Genomic DNA, 23,856 nt, shown 5'->3' on the forward strand with positions numbered 1-23,856 from the left:
GTGATGGGCTTTAATGGGGAACAGACATCTTTGGTGCAGTCTTTACAAATAAATGCTTTGCACAGGATGCTTGAATGATAGACAGTTAGTGAACTTATGAGTAATTCAAGATACTATGCCTTGTTTTTTATTCAGAAGGTCAGCAGGGGATAACTAGATGGGCAATGGTTGTGAATGAACTTTACGCTGGTTTGACAAGCTGTTATTATGAAATCCTTGGTGGTTGCTAAGGTTTTGCTAGGCCAATTTTATAGCATCCCAAGTGGTTGCCAAGATGTTGGTAGGCCAATTTTATAGCATCCCAAGTGGTTGCCAAGGTGTTGCTAGGCCAATTTTACAGCATCCCAAGTGGTTGCCAAGGTGTTGCTAGGCCAATTTTACAGCATCCCAAGTGGTTGCCAAGGAGTTGCTAGGTCTTTGCTACGACATCTCAGGTGGTTGCTAAGGTGTTACAAGGCCACTACTATATTGTCACAGGTAGTTGCTAAGGTGTTGCAGGGCCATTGCTATGGTATCTCTGGTGGTCACTAAGTTGCTATGGAACCTTAGATGATTTCTATGGTATCTCAGATGTTTGCTATGGTGTTGCTAGTCCATGCATGAGGGTTGTTGTACTTTTGTGACATCATTTGTAATAGTTAGATTTGAACATGAGAAACGTGATTTGTAATTATATATTAGCATTGAAAAGAGGAAAAAGACAAGTGAAAAAATCAAAACAACTGCTGATATACAACAGCTCATGTACAGCAACCAGTAGGCCTCTGTAGTAGTGCTGTTATTCTGTATTGTTGGTATCATGCTCATATCAGGAACACTCGGTCTAAGATGGACCGATAATTTTTGTCCTACATACATTTTCCCTCTGAATTATAAGATTGTTAAGGAGTCGAAAAATATGAAATTTGCAGAACGTAATCTAACAGTGGTACACACAACTCACAAACTTACCAAAATACCCCAAACAAACCAGCAAGCTTCGTCAAGTGTGTGGCAGTTAAGCTGTAGTAGCAGAATACATTTTAGCCATAGTTGGGATAGCTATTGAAAAATTTGTAGTTGGCTATTTTAAAGCTATTCTCCCAAAATGTGTAGCACGCTACAATTTAGCTATTTTTCCAGAAAAAAAAGTAGTTGCTACTTTTTAGCTACTTTTTGAAAAAAAAAAAAAAAAAAAAAAAAAAAAAAAAAAATTATATATATATATATATATATATATATAATACTTCTTGGCTTGGAAATAAGGGTAGCATACCCTTTGATAGGAGAAAAATGATGATTCTTATGTTTGGGAATAAGGGTATTCTAGATTACTGTGACCTTTAGAGATAATAGTGCAGAAATCAAAAAGTCTTAAATATCTGGAAGGGGCAAGGAGGAGCCAAGTGTTGACCCCTCTTTGCCCAAAAAGAGTATAAAAGTTGATCAGTTGTGCCTGATTAACATGATTAAGGCTGAAAAGAATTCTATGTCTTTTTCTACCAGTCCTGTTGTTTTGAATTTTATTTGAGTTCTGTGTCTGGAGCAAAGCTGCAAGACATTTTTTCCACAACATTATAAGCCGTCTTCTCAGTGCTGGCTAACAGATCCCCTGATGACACAGAGCCTCCGAGTCTGATAACTGACAGGTTAAATGTCCGAATACGGCTGGAATGCGACCAACATCCAGCTCTCCTTCACTTTTCTGGGCTACTGGCTCAGATGCTGTCTGCTATGAGCTGTTGCGTAACATGAGCATGCCTTATATTGTCCAATGATTGTGAAACAGAAGGTAAATAAATGGAGAAAGAGCATCATTTGGATTTTTTACATCTTGGTGATTCATGAGTGGGTTTGGATTGTCATTGAAGTGTTTACAACACATGGCACATCATTTTCAGTTTTTTTTACTTTTATAAGAATATTGTAGAGGTAAGTAGCAGAAGATTAATCCAGGTCCTAAGATCTGACTGGCTGAGCAGTGCTCGAAGCTGTAATAGAATACATGATATATGCACGACTTTGATGGCCTCACAGCGACTGGACTGTTTCACTGCACCACTGAGTGCACTGATGAAGTAAGTACCCATATTTTTGTTTAAACTGAGGGGCTGACAACTTAACTACAACTCACCTGGTGAGCTTACAGGCTAAAAGCTTAAAGAACTCCATCAGTAACACCACAGGCTTGAATTAAAGTATTTATGATGTGATTATATAAAAGACTAAGCAATGTCACTTGAATGTCACATAGGTTTTGGTTTAAATTAGTGTCAACCCCAGAATGAATTCCAAACAGCTCCGTACTGTTTGGGATTCTCCCTCTAAATAGCGAACTAGTTCTGGTGGTTTAGAAATTCTAGTGCACTACTTGTCTAGTGTGGATGTGGCTGAATCCACATCCATTCCTCAGCTACAGTACTTAAAATTCTATGTAGTGGACTAGGGAGCAGGGAGCCGGCTGAGGTTCAGCCCCAGTGTGAGAGGAGGGGCGCTGTTGGATTGGTGCTACATAAGACTCACGGTGGTAATTTGGTGGTATAAAGTACTTATAAAACAAACATTTTTGCATTAAACAGCACTGTGTTGTCATATATGACAACAGCAGTCTATGGTCGCTTGGCAATGATGCCATACTTTAACGGCACTACATTTTTGGCACAACTCTTGTTTGTCAATTATTACTAATAATGACTTAAATAGTTTTCTGAAAAAGTTTGTTTTATCACAATTTATGTGGGCCACCCTTTTAAAAAACCAGTAAGCCTCTTGAGGCCATGCATTACTATGATTTTACCACTGGTATGGGTGTTGTTAGGCCTCACATGAAGCTTATTGCTTTAGTCTAAGTTGCTGACATGTCATAAATGAACCCTAAAGCCAGAACCATACTCAGTGCAAGTGTGTGGACACAAAGGCTCCAGTTCCGTACTGCCATACAAACTCATCATGCAATCTTACGTTGATGTGGTGGTTGAAACACTCGAAACTGAAGGGGGCGATAGTGGACAAATCAGAGAGGGATCTACTGTTACTCCAACAGCCCCAATAATGGACAGTAGAGGAATTCGAGCTACTTTACCTGCTCTTTTGTAATGGAAAGGCAGTAATGTGCCATATTATTTGTTTATGTAAGGCATCTCTAAATGAGACCCAACTGACTTCTTAGACAGGCTTGGCTGTTATTATAGCGCCCCCTGCTGCAACACTCAGAATGCAGCATGTACTTGCGTTCCATTATCAAATGCACGATAGAAAAACGTTTACATTTGTATCCATAAAACAGCAGTTAGTTCAGGACACACAGGCATATTTCTTCTGGCTCCTCCCATTCATTCACTCAGAACCTCTGGTCTCCCTCCTCGCACCTCCCCTTACTCCTTACATCAAGGACTGCCATCTCCTCCAGAGGGAGGATCTCTGGCAAGTCTTTGTGAATTGCTTTGTGATCCTCACTCTTCAGTCACAGACAGAGAGCAGGATGGAGATGAGGGAGAACAAAGATGCAAGTTCAGAGATTATTGCAGACAGTAAACCTACGTCAGATGATGGTGACGTTTCGTGTGAAAACATTTCCGCAAATGAGGAGAACCTGAAGACTCGCGCGACCAGAAGCACCGAGGAATCTGAGACCACAGGTGCAGTATATTCACTTGGATTAAAGACATTTTCCATGAAGTTGAGTTTAGCTTCCATTACCTTTTTTTAAAGCATCTAAAGGACTGTTGTTGTTTCTGTGTCTGTAAAAGTTAAAGGATCTGTACTTTAACTTAAAAGCTCATTTTAAATGCTGATTTTAATATTTTTATCACAGAAACAACTAAAATTTCTGTCCTACCTTTAATATTTGAGGTGTCCCACCTCATTGGCATTGAAATACATCAACATCTTAGTTACACCATAATTATATGGTAATTTGGTCAGTAACACTTTACTTGAAGGGTAACATTCGTAACATATATAAAGAAAAAAACATAAAAATAAAAGCATTAACTAAAACTAACAAAAATGACCTTGCTTTACTTGCTTTTTGGTCTTTAAGTGCTTTGACACTTATTGCTTATACTTTCACCTTGTTTTCAAGGATTTGCTTTTTCTCAAGCATTTGGTTTTTACATGCATTTTTACTATATGGAGAGTAAATTATTCATAAATTTGGGCTTATTGCATGAAAGAATTTTATACCCATAAAATTGATACCCATCCATTCCTTGTAGATGCTGGATCGCCACATGAATGTAAATACACTACTTTACATTGCAATTCAAAGGTCAGTATAACATGCACTTCAGTCTGGTTATGTTCCGGCACTTTTGAGGAGAGGCAAAACAGAATTTATTAATCCTGAAAATGTGTGAATTAAGACAGGAAGAACATCACTAAAAATAAAATAAAACATCCTCAGGATAAAAATCCTAGCATTTAAGCCTTCGGCACAATACAATTTTAAAGAAAGTAGAGTAAAAGAGAGAGAATAACATAAAAATACAAATGCTTAAGAAATAACTAATTATTAAAAGAAGCTGGATGTATAGGCAAAACGTGTCATAGCATTTAATGACCAAAGGGGTAAAGTGAGGTCATTTTTATTTTGGCTGCATACGCTGCTTTTACATCACGATCAGTCAGGATACACTCTGTAGCCAAAAGTTTTTGGACACTGTTCTTACATTGAGATCATACACCACAGTATGGATACGCTCTGTAGCCAAATGTTTTTGGACACTGCACTTGCATCTTGATCATACACCACAGCCAGGATACACTCTGTAGCCAAAAGTTTTTGGACACTGTTCTTACATTGTGATCATACACCACAGCCAGGATACACTCTGTAGCCAAATGTTTTTGGACACTGCTGCTACATTTATCACACACACTCACACACTACTACTTATACACCACACACACACACACACACACACACACAGAAACACAAGTAACACATACACAACACACACTAACACTCTATACAAGACAGATTCCACACACTCTATACACGCCACATAACACACTCTACAAACACACAGGCCTTAGCAACTACCTGGGACACCACGTGTTAAGAAGAGGGGTCTTCTTGGACCGTGTTCTCCCTCAGAAACCAGTGAATGAAGCGATAAACCAGCTCGGCAGAACCCACTAAGGCCCAAGTTAGAGCATGCCCAGTGCAAAAGCCTAGCAGGACCATAGCAACCACTTTAATGTTTTGATGTTAAATGTTTTCTTCAAGCCAACTTAAAGTTCAATTACTTTCCCTTCTAGTTGTATTTTCTCTATTTACACACAAAACCTTGATTTGGCTGCATTGATAAAGCTTGATCATTCAATCCAGTTGCCAAAATTGTTAGGAAAAACAATACATCTTGTTTCAATTCATGTAAACTATATTAGTATATATTAGTAGTTAGCAACATGTCAAGCCAACCACTTCTGAATGGTAACGGGTAATATGATCTCTCTGCTCAAATCTGTTACTCACTTCAACCCTGTTACCCAGGCTTCAACCCTGTTATTCAGTCGTTTTTGGTGAAAATATTTGATCCGGTAGGTTATTTCACCAGAGGTCTCAAATTGGTAACCATTAGTCATTAGTTAACATTAATAATGCAATAAATAAATAAATAAATAAATCACTATATTTTGTTTAGAGAAAAAAAAAACTTCAAAGACAGGTATTGGCTTGATACCGCTCACTCATATTCAACCTCCTAAAAATTCAACAGTACTAACATCTGATACAAGCTGATGCCATGTGATGTAAGCTGCCTGCCCACTCATGAACAAATGACTCAAAATGACTGACTCAGTGGTGGTCAGACACAAAGTCACTGGTCACTTTAAACATTCCTCATTGGCCGATTCCCAAAAGGGCCTTTTTAGCCCATTTTTAAGCACACAAACACAGTCACAACCAATTCCCCAATACAGGTGGACAAACTTAGCAAAAAAGAGACCAGACATTTCTCTGTTTGACTGAATATAATAGCAAAGTGTAGACATTATAAAACAATGTAATAAGCTGTACAGAGACCATACTGTCATACAGTGCATGTTTCACTCCACAGTGTGGTTAACCAAGCTGTTTAGTTTCTCAGCATGTTTGCTCAGTACTGGCTAACCATATATGGGGCTGAGTGGAGCTAAATGGCTAAAAACAAAGAGGTAAACAGTTTCTCACCACTTGTCCAGAACTTTACTTTTTTAAATGAAAACATTCATTTAACTTTAGAAGGTAAAGGGAAGAAAATCTACCTGTACATTTCCTCTACCTACCTGTTCTGGGCAGCATGTTACTAGTGTTACTGCTACTGAGATCTGATTGGTTGGCATTACTGCCAATGACTGCTGATTGGTTAGTATAACTGCTAGTGAGCACTGATTGATTAGCATTACTGATTGGTTATTGAGCTCAACAGCCCATTGGCTGAGTATAGTGGTCTGCACTCACCGACCACCCTTTAGGGCATTTTTTCCAGAACTAAATTCAGAACTGTGAGAAAAGTTCTGTAAAGGCCATCATCACTGCAATCTTGGCATAAGCTAGGCTAATCAACACTCAACCTTACATCCACTGCAAGCTATACAGCACTGTGAAAATGTCAGGAACCACCCTTCATTTATTACTTTTCCAGTCGTCACAGCCATTAAGTACAAATTATTCATTTTTTAGCATCAATTAACAGAACATTACCCCACAACCTTAGAGTACCAACCCTTTGCCTTTATTACAGCTTCCATTCTTTTTTGAAAACTCACTTTAAAATCTGGCAAGTACAAAAGTAGATACATCAAAAATGACTTGTTGTAATGTAATCTCCCTCCATTACAGCTAAAATATCAAAGAATACTTATCTGAATTTCAAAAGAGAAGTTGCTGTACACTTGAGTCAGAATTAAATGAATAACACCAGACTAGAAATGTGCAGCATGACTAGAGGACCAAAAAGAATGCACAACAGATGCAGAATTTGCTTGACGAAAGAAGCTGGTATCAATGTCCTTACAAAATCTGGCAAGAAAGATTAACTGAGTAATAATAAATTTAATTGGTAGTGCCCTCAATTGTCCAGGGTATATTTTCCACCATAAAATGCTAGTAAAAGTTTGGACCACCTTCTGCATTCAGAACTGCCTTAATTCTTCATGGAATACTTTCAACAAGGTGCTGGAAACGTTACTCAGAGATTTTGGTTGGTTATTTGAGTTCCTGTTACCTTTCTGTCATCTGGAACCAGTCTGCCCATTCTCCTCTGACCTCTCACATCAACAAGGCGTTTTCATCCACACAACTGACCGCTCACTGGATATTTCCTCTTTTTCGGACTGTTCTCTGTAAACCCTAGAGATGGTTGAGCGTGAAAATCCCAGTAGATCAGCAGTTTCTGAAATACTCAGACCAGCCCGTCTGGTACCAACAACCACGCCACGTTCAAAGTCCCTTAAATCCCCTTTCTTCCCCATTCTGATGCTCGGTCTGCACTTCAGCAAGTTATCTTGACCACCTCTACATGCGTAAATGCACTGAGTTGCGGCCATGTGATTGGCTGATTAGCTATTCATGTTAACAAGCAACTGAACAGAAATCGAAAGACTCCCAAGATTGGACTACTTTTGATTCTAAGCTGGAGATGTGATCAATCACAAAGCTGTACAGATGTTGTGACCAACAATAAATAATGAAACTAAACACAAAAAGGAATTAATAACTTAATATGAATGGTATGTAACTGAGTTAAACAGATTCCTTCACTCACTAACACACTTGAGTAGAAGTTAAAATATAGTAAACACAGCGCCTGAGTTCTTCTTAAGAGACTAAAGCTAATAGGTTTGGTTCCTCAAAGTCTAAATACAGTCATAAATCTATGATTAAGACAACTCACAAATTCTCTGTTTTACAGCTTCTGTCAGGATCAGACGCTGACCCTGCAGTGTGGTTCTTAACCTCAGACATCAAATTTCTAAACCTGATATGAACTCCACATGCTAATGACCCACCCTGGTTTGTCTGGACCCAATGGGGAGAAAAGGGGAGGGGGGGGGGGGGTCTGGTTCCCATCCAAAGTTATGATGTTACAAAGTATTGGCCAAAGCTCTGATCATACCAGTGACAGGTTGCATATCCCGAACGGACCATGTATACACCACATAGGGGGTAATGGGATCCCCAAGGGTGGGGCATAGTATATAAAACCCAGGGGTTCCTTAGAGAGGGGCTACCTCTCCCCCATGACTGATACTGAGAACACTAGCTGCCTGTAGTGTTTATAGGACTGCGTATGACGCTAGTATGTTATGTAAATACTTTAGTTCTGTTTATTTTTTGTACAGTTTTTGTTTCATGTCTCTCGTTCGTAAATAAATCACCTGTTAGTGCACTCCATCTTTGGCTTTGCCCGTCCTATTGGTCTCCTCACCCCCGCAGCCCTTACCAAGAAGTCACACGTAAACCCAAAAACCTAGAGAGACAACATCACACCTCTGTTTCACATGTTGACATGATGATGTTTAAAACTTCATATCGCTTTTTAGAGATATTTCTTTGCTTTACTTAGTTTATCTGCTATATGTGTCTCTCTTCCTATTGGGGGTTGGTACAAGTATTGATATAATTGAATATACAGATATAATGAACAGTATCTGGATACCAAAATGAACTGCATGCTTATGTCTCTTCTTTGATATGCAGGCTGAGCTCTAGGTAAGATGGTGTTCAAATTGCCTGTTATAAAACAGTCCATTTCTTTTTTTAAACTTATTTGTCCCTGATACCTCCCACTTATCCAGTTATTGCGAATCAGATTTAGTCGTTAAGGATCACTTTAACTGACCTGTATTTGTTAGAGCATAAATAAACACATGGTCACCGATATGTTCTAGTGTGGCATTGGAATGCAGCGGCATTCCTCATTTTCATATGGAATGCATTTGCTAACAGTAGCTTACTAACAACTGTATAACCAGTGACAGCAGCTAGCTTACTGAACTAAGAACTTAACATAAAAGTAAAGGTTTTGTGATTGTCTTGCTGCGTGATGAAGTTCCTCTTGATTAGATTGGATGTGTTTCTCTGTAAACTGGCAGACAGAATGCTTCTGTAGACTTCTGAATTCATTCTGCTGCTACCATCATGAGCTGCATCATCAACAAAGATGAGTGAGTCTGTCCAGAAGCAGACTTGCCAGTCCAAGCCATGACACTACCTCCACCATGTTAGACCTATGAGCTTGTATGTTTTGGATAATGAGCAGTTCACTTCTTTCTTCATACTTTAGCCTTCTGTCTTCTGCAGAATTTAATCTTGGTTTTATCATTCCGTAAAAGTGTGCCTGAACTCTTCTGGCTCAGCTCTGTAGTTTTTTGAGGATTCTGACATCAGTTGATGTTGACAGACATCTCTTTGACAGACCTGTTTGGTGTCTGGTCTTTAGTATATCAGTGTTTTTCTTTCTAACTTCAAAATGGCTTGCTTTTCTCCCATAGGCAGCTCTCTGGTCTTCATGTTGATTTATTCTTTTCAATAAACACAGTCTTCACAGCCAAAACCAACAGTCGACATTTAGAGCTATTAAATGCTTGAACAACCAATTTAACAGGGCATACATGGGCAATGAGAAACACCTGTCAGTCACGTGTTCCAATATTTTTGCTTACTTGAAAAAATGGGTGGGTTCAATTGAAAAATGTCATGTTCTAAGTCATCACTAGATGTAAATAACAGGAAGTCTAAGCTGAAATTTTATGATCTCTTATTCATCTTGTGTCCTGTTTTAATTGGATTTAGTGCTGCATAATATGTGCAAAGTTTTTGATTGTCACAAACTGCTTCACATGAGGGGCAGGAGTCGAGTGCAAGTTGAATTCCGGATGCAAGGTCGGTAATAACAAGCAGGGGGTCAGAAATAAAAAAAGCATAAACATAAACGCTCAGAATTGTGGAAAAACCAAACAAGACTTCGCGATGAGCGCCTGCAAATGCAGGGTATATATACACAAGATGGCAGACTAAAGAGGTCAAAGGATCAAGAAATGCCTAGTATTCGGGAGATGGTGACCTCCTGTGGTGGGGAGGAGAATGGCAGGCGGCAGATGTGACATTGACATCTGTGGTACATGGTGGTGGGCAGGAGTTACCCCTCCCCACCGCTCCCCGCTGCTTGCCGACTCCGCTCCGCCCCCCCCCCCCCCGGGGTATGGGTGCCCTGTGGGTCCCTGGGTGCATGACTGGACATCTTGGCGTGGTCCCTGCCCTGCTCCCTTGGCGGTTGTGTCCTGAGGGTGGTTTGGGCCTCTCTGGCATGGGGGGGGGGTTTCCTGCCGGGGGTCGGCCGGTCTCGGGCGCCTGGGCCCTCGGGGGCCGCATGCTCAGCTCATGCGGGCGCTCTGTCTGGGGCCTCCATTCTTCGTCCTCTGGGGCGTGCACGCGGTGGCCGTCGGAGCATGTGGCCTCAGGTCTCCTGAGTTCCTAATGGGCTGTGGATGGTCCGGGTCCCCCGGGTCCTTCCCTATCTGTCTCTGGACCACGGGGGCATGGTTGCGGCTTCTTGCCCTCATTGCTGAGCACATTCCATGACACATGACACGTGAACGCATATACACACATATATACATTGCTGCAAACAGTAGAATTGTGTGTGGTGGGTGGGTGTATATGTATAGAGGCATATGTATAGATATGTAAACATGTGTATGTATGTAGCAGCAAATAGTAGAATTATGTCTGGGTGTATATATGTATATGTATATGTGAATATGTATATGTATGTATATCTGTATAATTTTTTTTTCCCCTCCCTTTTTTTTTTTTTTTTTTTTTTAACTTACTTATTTATCTATTTATTTTTATTTAGTTGTCTGTTTATTTACTTATTTTATTTGTTTTTTCTCTCTTTTTTTATTATTATTATTTTTTTCTATTTATTTATTTACTTACTTAATTATCATTATTATGATTTATTATTATTATTATTATTATTATTTTTTTTTTTCTCTCTCCTCCCTTCTTCTCTTTCTTTCCTGTCCTCTTTTTTATTGCCTGTCAGGCCTGGCCAAACAAATAAAATAAAAACTTTAACAAGAATAGGCTTTAGTAACCTATAGAGCTTTTTCTTGTGAAAACAAATATGTTTGGTACATCAGTACATTCGGATTACCATTCCGATTGCAAAAATGGCCAGATATGACAGGTTAAAAAAAAAAAGAAAAAAAAAAAAAAAAAGATGTGACATTGATAGTATTATCAAATATGACACTATACTTTGTCTGATCCAGCTTAACAGATGTTAGAATAAAATAAATATTGTGACATGCCATGTTTCACGAAAAAAATGTTGCCACGTTGCCCACATTTACCTATATTCTATGAGGAACTGAATAATGACGTCAGCATCTTAAGTAATCTTATTATTTTGTGTAGAGAGAGGCACAACCTAAAACAAACAAACAAACAAACATACAAACAATGTGATTTTTGTGAAATGATTTAAGCAAAAAATTTATATTTTCAATTAAAAAAAAAAAATCTAGCATCTACAGTTTAACCAAAAGCAGCACAAATGTGAATCTTACATCAGGGACTGGACTGACAGGCTAGATATTATCACTAGAGAAGTCTGGCAAATTTAGGCAAACATCATTGATTTAGTATATATATATACATATATATATGATTTTGATTCAATCACATGACTTTTCCAGCTCAGCTGCATTAAAATATATGTCAAGTGTGATTAGTGAAAAGGGGTTGTGCCGAAAACTGCCGTTTTTTAACTCGCAAAAAAATACTTTCATAGACGTTTTTAAGCCGCTTATCCTTCTGGGTCACGGGGAAGCCAGAGCCTATCCCAGTAGTCACTGGGCAGAAGGCAGGCAACACCCTCGACAGGTCACCAGTCAGGTTACTTTACTGGTCCAATAAATATTTTCTGGGTGAATCTCAATAAATATCCGTGTGATGGCTTTAAAGGTTGCGATGTGAAGTCCATGTTGTTGTCTGAACAGCTGCCACATTTGACAAGTCTAATAGTTGAATGCATTTCTTTCTACCTTCAGGAAATAAGACTAAAAGGAGCAGATACTACAGACTGGCTGCATTGTGTCTTGGGCTGCTGTGTGTTGTCCTTCTGGTTAGCATCTTTATTCTGATTACAGAGAGAAACCAGATATGGACCAGTTACACCAACCTAATTACAGAGACAGATCAGTCACAGGCCAGTTACAACCTGACAATGGAGACAGACCAGTTGCAAACCAATTATACCAACCTGACGATGGAGACAGACCAATTACAAACCAATTACACCAACCTGACGATGGAGGGAGACCAGTTACAAACCAGTTACACCAACCTGAATACAGAGAGAGGCCAGTTACAGATCAGTTACACCAACCTTACGGTGGAGGGAGACCAGTTACTGACCAATTACACAAACCAGACTACAGAGACAGAACAGTTACAGGTTAAAATTCAGCAAATAGAAAATGAAAAGGAAGAACTACAGAGCAGCTACAACACCTTGAAAAACCAGATGGACCTCTTGCGGAAGGAGAAAAACAGATTTGAGGAGAAGCTGGATGACTTATGTAAGTAAATACTTTCAAAAATTTCACATATTTAAGGTTCACATGCTTGTAAAGCCTCTTTCTCCTCTTTGAGTACTCAATGATACTTAGACAAGAATGTTAGTAAAGTCAATAAAATCAATAAAGATGAGCAGAGAGTGGAGGTTCAGCTCAGTCAGCCTGAACACAAGCATTGTACAAATATTAGTCGCAAATTCAGAATATATTTTGTAGACGGACTCATATGAGAAGTAATTATATTCAACTAAATAAATCTCCATAGCAGCAGGTGGCATTAAAAGCTCTACAGAGGTGTGGACTCGAGTCATGTGACTTAATGATAAAATCAAAAACAACATGCGAACTGACATGAACACCAATGACTTCAGACATTGATTTGGACTTGACTCTTATGACTTGTAAAGATGAGACCCAAAAGGGAAGAAACGTAGAGGAGCCTGACTGCAGAAGTGCAGTTTTATTTGAGAAGTGAAGATTAAGTGACCCTTATTAGTCCCACAACGGGGAAACTTCACCTCTGCATTTAACCCATCTGGGCAGGGAAACACCACATACACACTAGGGGCAGTGAGCACAGTTGCCCAGAGCAGTGGGCAGCCCTATCCACAGTGCCCGGGAAGCAGTTGAGGGTTAGGTGTCTTGCTCAAGGACACCTCAGTCATGTGCTGTCGGGACTGGGGATCGAACCGCCAACCTTCCGGTCACAGGGCCAGTTCCCTAACTTCCAGCCCACGACTGCCCCCAAGTGTGAGAATGCAAGTTTGCCTTCATAAGCTAGAAACTTACCAAGCTAACATTTTCCTGATAGCAGCAAAACAACAAAAACAAAAAGTGTCAAAGGTGGCACAATCAGTGTAACAGAGCTCTTCAGTATGACATTCTACTGCCAGTGTTTGTTTAAGAAGATTGCATGACTATGTACTTTATTTTATGCACCTGTAAGCATATGTCCATGAAATGAAAATGTCTTGTGAATTCACTGCATAGACAAATGTATGAAGCAAAATGGAGGTGTCTCATCATTTTGTGTTTTAACAGATACGCACAATAAGATGGGATGGTTGTACTTCAGGTCCCGTTATTACTATATCTCTAATGAGAGAATGAGCTGGTATGATAGCAGACAGTACTGCAGAAGGAGAAGTGCTGACCTGGTGATCATAAACAGCGGAACAGAACAGGTAAGAGAGGACCTCTCTTTCTTTGAAATCCAATTCTTCATTCATTTTAGTATGAATAAATGGTTTAGATGGTTAAGTCATTTGGAGTGCTCTGAAGTGAAATGGGCACAATTGTTCACAGTGGTGGTTAAAGGAACCAGACATCTGAAGAGTTTAATGTTTCAAAAAGCTACCTTACAAAGTTATTACACAAACTGATAAATATGTTTCCAGATGTCCGATACTATAGGCCAGATTCATAAAAATGGTGGTAACAGCACTACGGCATACAAAATGTGTGGCACTGTAAATAAGAGCTATTTTAAAGTCACTGTGGTGACTTTGCTGCAGTATTTTCACCCCATCCTAGTTGAGAGCCAATCAAAATCCCTGTATTAATGAGGTCATACACAATAAAGACCCAGGTCAAGTGAAGCTGTTTAGCAAAAATTAATAAGATGCATCAAACTAAAACAATTCTCAAAAACAGAGCCACAAATATTTATCTGTATGGCATTTAGCAGATGCTCCTATCCAGAGTGACTTATAAAAGTGCTTTGTTGTCTATTCAGAGAATGTGTCATAACTAATAAAAAGAAATTCCAAAGTACCCTTCTAAGACACTAAGACACTGCCAGAGACAAAAGCCAGAAAGAAAGATACAAAATGAAGACATGTTATAAGTGCAATACAATGCATTTTAATAAGTGCTAGATGGATCTTCAGTCTGTGTTTGAAGCCAGCAAGAGAGTGAGCACAAGGACAGAAGAATCTGAATCCTTGTCTTCCATGCATCCTGAAGGATGGCAGATCAAGCCGAGGCAAAGAGAGGCTGGAATGTAGCAGTGCAATGATGAGGCTGACGACAAGCTGTGCTACTGCATGCTGCATTATCCATAGTCAGGGTGTATAAAGGTCCTTTTAAAGGCTCATCCCCAACAGTTAGTATAATAGAGGGCATTCCAAAAGCTCACCGTCATTTGTGATCTGTCTGCTGAGAGGCCTATAACGGCACCACAAGGTGCACAGTGCTTGGACCCCTATGATTGCCACTTGCGTGTCATTTGCAAACTTTCACGGGGAACGTGAATGTCTTGGTTGCAAACAGTGATCATTTACAGCTATTAAAGAGAGATATCATTTGTGAAAATGAAACTAATCGCTCAAGAAACGTGTGCTGTATGTTACACTCCCCGAGTGTAAACAGATTAAACACCTGTAAAGAGGGTGGAAAAGATGAGACACCAGGCAGTGTGGCTTGTCTGTTCAACAGCTTCTCAAATCTCTTCTTTATTAAACAATAACAGCTTTTTAATAGTCTCTGTCTCGTGCTTTCTGTCCGTATTACTCCCAGTTCTAAATCCGTCTCAATAATAAGCATATGAAATACAACAATACAGTTATATAGACACACGCATATATAAAATATACATTCAAAAGCGATCACAAATGTAGCTCTTATGCCACACCATCATGAATTCTATGAATTCTAAATGTTAATAGTCCATTAGACCCCAACTGAACATACTCAGTACAATCCATGTGGACTAGCTTGGTGAAACAGTACCATATTTAAACACTTTTAGTACAAATAAAACCAATATCCTCTCAGTAAATGCACATTTTCTGTGTTAAGAGCCTTGCAGAGCTTATACATATATATATATATATATATATATATATATATATATATATATATATATATATATATATATATATATATATGTTGTGTCTGTTTAAACATTACATACAGGGTCACAAGAGCAGAGAAACAGATTAAATGCTAACATGCTGACAATTTTACATTGAACTCTATGGGAAAAACGCTAACAATGCTAACTGAGGCTAGTACTGCCTTTTGACCATCAGTGGATCAGAAATATAATCGAACACAGGCTACTATGGCTAGGATTTCGATTTATACAGCCTCAGAACTACAACAACAAATATAAAAATGTGAAATGACAAGGGGTTGTGCTTTAAAAGGCTAACACCTTGAGCTAGCCACCATGTCATAACTTCAGCTCTTTCTCTCAGAGAATTATAAACTTCCACTTTGCTCAAACTTAACTCACATGTAAAAATACATGTTTATACAATCGACAGATCGAATAAATGTTCATTTTGTGTACTTCTATCACATTTCTCAACTGTAAACAGGGTGGAAAAGATGAGACGGTACCTTTAAAGTACTGATTTCCATTAACTTTTAATATTAAAGATCATAGATAATATAAGATAATAATAGAATAGAATAGAATAGAATAGAATTCAACTTTGTCATTGCGTATGTCACAGGTACAAAGCAACGAAATGCAGTTTGCATCCATCCAGAAGTGCTTAGCAGCAATATAAATATTTATCTTACAATGTACAGTAATTATAGTATATACAGGTTAAAAAAATATGAGGGGGTATGAACATGAAGGAGGTTATACAGGTTATAAACAAGAATGTACAGGTTATAAATATGAGGGGTATAAGTACTATGAACAGGTTATAAATATGAGGGGGTATAAAGTACTATGAACAGGTTATAAATATGAAGGGGGATAAGTATGTACTTATGAACAGGTAGAGTATTTACACAGTATATACAATAATGGGCAGTATATACAGCAGATGTAAGTGCCGGTAAGTGGTGTTGAGTGGTGTGTAAGTCTGTGTGTACAGTCCATTGTTATTTAGATGTCAGGAGTTAGAGTTCAGGAGTGTGACAGCTGTTGGGAAGAAGCTATTCCGGTACCTGGTGGTCTTAGTCCGGAGGCTCCTGTAGCGCCTCCCAGAGGGCAGGGGGGTGAAGAGTCTGTGTGCTGGGTGACTGGGATCTTTGATGATTTTCCCAGCCCTCTTCAGACACCGCTTCCTGTAGATGTCCTCTATGGCAGGAAGTGGTGCACCGATGATGCGCTGGGCAGTTTTCACCACCCTTTGCAGCGCCTTCCGGTCTGAGGCAGAGCAGCACCTGTACCATACTGTGATGCAGTTGGTCAGGATGCTCTCAATGGTGCAGCGATAGAAGTTCACCAGGATGTCTGAGGACAGGTGATTCATCCTCAGCCTCCTCAGAAAGAAGAGGCGCTGGTGAGCCTTCTTTACCAGCTTGGAGCAGCTGGTCGTCCAGGTGAGATCCTCGGAGATGTGGACACCAAGGAACTTGAAGCTGTTCACACGCTCCACTGCCGTCCCCTTGATGTGGATGGGTGGATGTGGGTCAGCATTCCTTCTGAAGTCCACAATGAGCTCCTTAGTTTTCTCAGCGTTGAGCAGAAGGTTGTTAGTGTCGCACCACTCAGCCAGACGATCCACCTCCTCCCTATAGGCTGTCTCATCATTGTTTTTGATGAGGCCAATCACCGTGATGTCATCCGCAAACTTAATGATGGTATTGGAACCATCGACAGGCTTGCAGTCATGGGTGAAGAGGGAGTAGAGGAAGGGACTCATCACACAGCCTTGTGGTACACCGGTGTTTATGGTGATGGTGGATGAGCAGTGGTTGTCCCACCGGACATGTTGGGGTCGGTTGGTCAGGAAGTCCAGTAACCAGTTGCACATGAGAGAACTAATACCCAAGTCTGTGAGTTTTGTGATGAGTTTTGAGGGGATGACTGTGTTGAATGCTGAACTGAAGTCTACGAACAGCATCCTGATGGAGGTATTTTTATTGTCCAGGTGTGAGAGGACAGAGTGCAATGCTATGGAGACTGCATCTTCTGTGCTCCTGTTCTGGCGGTATGCAAATTGGTGGGCGTCCAGGGAGGGGGGGAGACAGGATTTGAGCTGTGCTAGGACCAACCGCTCAAAGCACTTTGTGATGATGGGGGTGAGGGCTACCGGGCGGTAGTCATTCAGTCGTGATGGTTTGGAATAATAAGAGATCATATCCAGGAGCATTCCTGAAAATCTTCCAATCGACACAGTTCACATTCAAATCCAGGAATTTCACTAAGGATACAATAATGTGACAAGATGTGCCAAGGGTCTGGAGGGGAAACTTAGGGGGCCAGTCACATTTGTTTTGTGGCCCCACTCCTAGATCCTCCATTGCTCTGAATGACTTTGTTTACGTCTCAATGGTAGATTATGATTAAGCAGAAAGTTAGAAAAATTGGTGGAATTTACTTTCAATGTTGTGCTCACACTTTCGCAGGATTTCCTCTCAGGTATTCTACGCAATGAAGACGCCATTACAGCTTGGATCGGTCTGACTGACAAGGACACAGAGGGCAGATGGAAATGGGTGGACGGCTCAATGCTGAACTATGGGTAAGACCCACTGTAAACCCACTCTCATCTGGTGAAGTAAACATTACTGGGTAACACTTTACCATAAGGTTCCTTAGTAACCAAAGAACGATGTGTAAATAGCTCATTAAGTGATACAGCAATTATTTTCTATGAACAATGTGAAATGCTTTGTTAGTGATGAATGAACATGAGAAGAAATGACTTGTTCCCGCAGTAGTAAACATGGGATAAAGTACATGTACAGAATGAGCAGGCATTAAGTAATACAGTAATTAACCTGAACTAATATAGTAACTCTAAGATTACCTAATCCATAATATTAACTCATATAACATTAACTGGGAATAGATCATGAAGGAATGGTATTAAATCAATCATTAAGAAACAGTTACCGATATTGTAACAAAGTCATGTGTTTCGGGCGTGGCTTAACATACAAACAGAACAAAAGCAAACTAATTAATAAAGGATGGCAACAAAACACTTTAGGAGCGACAGTGATAATGAGCACATGCATGACGAAATGAAGCACTTACATTTTCTTCACGCTCTAGATGGTGAATATTCACGGTCTCTGGTGAAGTCGATGACATCAAGTTCGATTTTTTAATGTTACATTTACATCACGTCTTCTTCTGTGAGTTTCTTTGCACAACGCAAAGCAGAAATCCATTTGCTGCCTGACTCATGGAGACAAGGGCATTTAAACATGGTGAACAGACTACTGACAAAATCTGATTTGACATGCACTTAATAATCCGAAAGCTGCACTCATTCTTTAGCATCCAATCATCCATAATTACACAAATTTGCCTACATTACTTGGACAGCTTGTGGCCGTTGTTGTCATTATTTAGCCTCGAAATGTTTATTTAGAACTAGGAATGAATAACTTCTTGAATTAAATTATAATTGATCTGTGTACACACAATAATTCAGAAATTGTTTTGTGTAGTGTAAACCAAGTGTGGCGGCAGGTTGGGTAGCGCTGTTGCCTCACAGCAAGAGGGGCCTGGGTTCGATTCCCCAGCCGGGGAACCAGGGTCCTTTCTGTGTGGAGTATGCATGTTCTCTCCGGGTTCTCCGGTTTCCCCCCATGGTCCAAAGACATGCAGTCAGGCCAACTGGACATGCTAAACTGCCCCTAGGTGTGAATGTGTGTGAGATTGTGTCTGTCTGTCTGCCCTGTGATGGACTGATGACCAGGGTGTATCCTGCCTTCCGCCCACTGACCGCTGGGATAGGCTCGAGCATCCCCTGAGGGAGAAAGTGTGTGTGTGTATAAACCAAGTGTGATATAGTTGTAGGAGAGCCGGGTGCAGTCTGGAGGCAAGTTGTCATTATGGTGTGTCCATTAGAACATAAAAGGGATGGGTAACCATGCAGAGAGATATCAATAGCTGGTCTGTATTAAACCTGATGTCATTTAACAAACCAATTATGATACAATTGACCAGTAAGAAAAGATTCACAATGAGATGAGGATGGGGTGGAGGATGAGAAGGATGAAGATGTGGAGGATAAGTATGGTTTTAACTACAAACAAAATACATAAGAGTTCAGGAAGGTTCCACAATAAAGATACAGACTTGGATGAAAAATGGGGCATACAACTAACACCTACAACTAACAAAGGCAATACAAACCAACATGGCAGTGACATACAAAGCAGAATAAGAAGGTGAAGTTCATTATTTAAAATAAACTCTATAAAGAAGCACATTTACACTTTTACACAGGCAAACAAATGTAACAGCTCCACAGGATTAAATATTCCACAGTCAAGCTGCAGTTGAATTTATGCCTTTAGATATACATTGTTGGCAATTTGAATACTGTTAATTGTTCAAAGTCCTATTACTTAAGGTTTATTAATGAAGACAATACATACTGTTTTGCAGCTTATTTTGCTTAATGTCCGATGTATCCAGATACCTCTGTATTTACCTGATTGCGTTTGGGTTTCAGGTACTGGCGCAATGGAGAACCAAATAATTTGTTTTTTAATGAAGACTGTGCAGAGTTGAATCCAGACATTAATAAGTGGAACGACAGGACATGCTCTGCTTATCAGCGGTGGATCTGTGAGAAACGGGCTGATTGATATACTTTCACATTTTATTGTTTTTTTTTAAATATCGCCTCTCTTTTTCAGTTTATATAGCTAATTTACTTTCAATTTGTTTTCCAATTCATGACTTGTGAAACCTCTCACAAATAAACGATGCATGTCACATCATCATCACACACACACACACACACATGAAATATACTCAGGCACATATTGCTAACAGCACACTGCATGTACCAACCTGTACTAAAATCATGATTATTTCTGTTATGAGATACTCAGAATTTCATGTAGAAAGTCTGAAATATTCTCTTAAGCACGACATATACAAAGCCAAGTAATTACCATTAATCAGCTGTTGTTTTTGAATTATAATCATGGTATGTCATATCATTATCTGTGCTTTAAACTTTCTCGCCCTTTCGACTTTTGCCGCATATGAGGAGGCAGGAAGATGAGGGGAGAAGCAGGATCTCAGTAGCCAATACGAAAAGGCTGTTTTATTTCTGTTATGATTGGTTACACAAAAAAAGTATTCTTGTAATAAAGTCTTTCTGTTGGTTATAATTTGTAGTAAATCAAAGGATAAACTATTTGCTTTTAGCATTCATGACAAGTCATTTTTGCCTATGGGAAAAATAAATGATTCTTGAAACTGACCCATCAAGATTTGTGGTTCCCAAAGCCTTTTTTTGTCTGAACATTGTCATTTGAATTACAAGGTTTATTAATCCAATCCGCGTCTGCAAAATAAAACCCAGAGCAATTCAGAGAGATTCCTGGGCACCTTAAAAGAAGTAGAAAAGTGGAAGGAGAGGAAAAAATTTAAATGGAGGGAAATCACTATCCTCATTCAAGCCAAAGTTGTAGCTTTAGGAGTTAAAAGTAATTTCCTTAATCTACCACCTCATCTACTGGACTTTGGATTAACCTCAGTGGCCATCGTTTGACAGCACTCACCACATCTAGAATTGCCTATGGGCCTCTGCAGCCATGTGTCCTTCCTAACATAAAAATGATTTATGTAATGTGGGACTAGACAAAGCATTAAAGCAATGAAGTTATTTTGAGAAGTGACGGCCTAAATTCAAAGGCAAAAAATAAATAAATCAACAGAAGATGTTCATTTATTCAGAGTTCATTTGTACTTCTAACATATTCAGGGTGTTTATTACTCCCTTTTTTCTCTCCCACAACATCATTCCTTTATTCTACAGCTTCATATACACGCAAATGGACTATGCAAATTAGGCAATGACATCATTTGGTGATTTCTAGGGACTTTTAGGACAGCCAATAGCTACTTTCCTTACTGAGGAGTTGGCAACAGTGGACTGAGCACTTTGAGTGTTGTGGGACGGGGCTCACGGCAGCACCCGCTGCTCGCTGAGGACAGTAACTGAAGAACATGTGTGTTCACCTCAGAGTCTCCAATAACACCAGAAAAAGTTGCTAGAGGGCACTGAAAAGTCGAGATGTAAAGATGAAAGACAAATTGCATTCAAGGCCTTCTAGTTCCCCTCTAGATATCCGTCCACCCCGTCTTCTCATAGAAAGTCTTCACATTCTTGGGCCTAGTATTTTGCTCATTTTAAATGAGGCTGTGTACCAGCTGCCTTCAAACAAGCTGTTGTACAGCCTATTATCAAAAAGAAAAATCTTGAGACAAATGTTCTATCTAATTATAGGCCGATCTCTAAATTATCATTTATGTCAAAAATATTGGAAAAGATTGTTCTTAACCAACTTCAAACCTTTTTAAATACCCATGACGTTTGTGAAGAGTTTCAGTCTGGTTTTAGATCTTACCACAGCACTGAGACAGCACTCTTAAAAGTTTTTAATAATCTTCTTTTAACTGTTGACTCGGGCTGTCCCGCTGTTTTGATTCTGTTAGACCTAACTGCTGCCTTTGACACAATTGATCACAGCATTCTTTTGTCCGGACTTGAACACGTTGTGGGCTTCAAAGGCACAGTTTTATCATGGTTTAAATCTTATTTATCTGATAGGACCTTTTCTGTAGCTTTGGGTAAATACTCCTCTTCCTTAGCCCCTATTTGTTGTGGTGTACCTCAAGGGTCCATTCTAGGTCCTGTCTTGTTTTCATTATATATGATCCCTTTAGGGGGGATTTTTGGGAAATATAATATTCCATTTCATTGTTATGCGGATGACATCCAAATTTATTTTCCTATTAAACTGGATGCTTCTGTCCCTCTCCAGCCTCCAGCCTTAACTGTCTTCATGATGTTAAAGACTGGCTAACTCAGAATTTTCTTACATTAAATGAAAACAAGACAGAAACCATTGTATTTGGAAGTCGTTTTGCTTTGGACCTCTAGGTTGGACTACTGTAATTCTCTTTATTCCGGTCTTGATCAGTCATCTCTCTATCGCTTACAGTTAGCCCAAAATGCTGCTGCACGTCGCTTGACAGGTACCAGAAAGCACGATCATATCACTCCAGTCTTAGCTGCTTTACATTGGCTTCCTGTCCAATTTCGTATTGATTTTAAGCCTCTTTTACTAACTTTTAAAGTTTTAAATGGCAAGGCACCCAGCTACCTTGTTAAGCTGCTCAAACCATATAAGCCTCATAGATCACTGAGATCATCTAGTCAGATGTTGCTGGAGCAGCCGAAATCTCATCTTAAACACAAAGGGGATCGGGCCTTCGCAGTTATTGCCCCTAGACTCTGGAATAAACTGCCACTTCATATCCGTACTTCAGAGTCTACACAGTCTTTTAAATCCTCTATTTATCTATTTACCTTAGCTTTTAATTCAAGTTCAGTCTGAGCCTTCAGGTTCTTTGTCAATGTCTCTGATGTCATTTTATTGTACTCTATTTATTGTATTTGTTGCTTTATATCATGTTTGTTATTTTATTGACCTTTTTCTAAACTTGTAAAGCACTTTGGTCAACTTTGTTGTTTTTAAATGTGCTCTAGAAATAAAATTGACATTGACAAATAGCACAACAATTCAGGAAAAACATTTCTCAACGCAGAATAACAAAGAACTTTTACTTTTCATCATCTATAGCACATAATATCATTAAAAGATTCAGGGAATCTGGAGAAATCTCTGTATGCAAGGCACAAGGCCAAAAACCATTATTTGCTGGTCATGATCTTTGGGCCCTCAGGCAGCACTGCATTAAAAACACGGTTTATCACTGCATCCATAAATGCAATTTAAAACTTTAAAATGCAAATAAGAAACAATTTATAAACAGAATCCAGAAATGCTGCCACCTTCTCTGGACCCAAAAAACTAAAACTTAAAACTAAGGAGAAGCGGAAAAAGTGCCCTGTGGTCCAACAAAAAAACAATTTTTTTTTCTGAAAATCATGGACACTGTGTCCTCTACGCCAAAGACCACTCTGCTTGTTATTGGCAAACAGTCCAAAAGCCAGTATTCATTATGTTATAGGGGAGCATTAGTGCACATGGCGTGGGTGACATACATCTGTGAAGCCACCATTAATGCTAAACAATAACACAAGGGGGCAGTGTGTGTGTTCACTAGTGTGTATGTGGTGTTTCACTTCACGGATGGGTTAAATGCAGAGGTGGAATTTCCCCGGTTGTGGGATCAAAACAATAAATAAATAAATAAATAAATAAAATATACATGTTTTGCAACATATGCTTCCATCCAGACGACGTCTTTTTCAGGGAAGGCCTTGATCATTTCAGCAAGACGATGCCAAGCCACATTCACAGCAGTGCTCCATATAAAAAGAGCCCCGGAGCTAAACTGACCTGCCTGCAGTCCAGATTTGTCATTACTGATAACATGTGGCA

At 39.5% G+C, this 23,856-nt stretch overlaps 1 protein-coding gene across 1 annotated transcript; it reads left to right on the top strand.

Annotated features, from left to right (window-relative positions):
* Nucleotides 1–1,928: 1,928 nt before the first annotated feature.
* Nucleotides 1,929–20,710, top strand: LOC108410919 (C-type lectin domain family 4 member K-like). Its single transcript, XM_017682236.2, has 6 exons — nt 1,929–2,057; nt 3,443–3,617; nt 12,031–12,561; nt 13,600–13,742; nt 17,875–17,990; nt 19,941–20,710. The coding sequence occupies exons 1-6, from the start codon at nt 1,992–1,994 to the stop codon at nt 20,074–20,076; spliced, it is 1,167 nt and encodes a 388-aa protein (XP_017537725.1). The 5' UTR covers nt 1,929–1,991; the 3' UTR covers nt 20,077–20,710.
* The last annotated feature ends 3,146 nt before the right edge of the window (nt 20,711–23,856 follow it).

The sequence above is a fragment of the Pygocentrus nattereri genome, chromosome 22 (genome assembly GCF_015220715.1).
Source record: "Pygocentrus nattereri isolate fPygNat1 chromosome 22, fPygNat1.pri, whole genome shotgun sequence".
NCBI lineage: Eukaryota > Metazoa > Chordata > Actinopteri > Characiformes > Serrasalmidae > Pygocentrus > Pygocentrus nattereri.

Excerpts from the sequence above, each read along its gene's own strand:
- LOC108410919 (XM_017682236.2), top strand. The coding sequence starts at position 1,992 with ATGCACGACTTTGATGGCCTCACAGCGACTGGACTGTTTCACTGCACC. Across the intron at positions 2,058-3,442 it reads CCACTGAGTGCACTGATGAA|TCACAGACAGAGAGCAGGAT; the intron begins GTAAGTACCCAT and ends CTCACTCTTCAG. Across the intron at positions 13,743-17,874 it reads TAAACAGCGGAACAGAACAG|GATTTCCTCTCAGGTATTCT; the intron begins GTAAGAGAGGAC and ends ACACTTTCGCAG.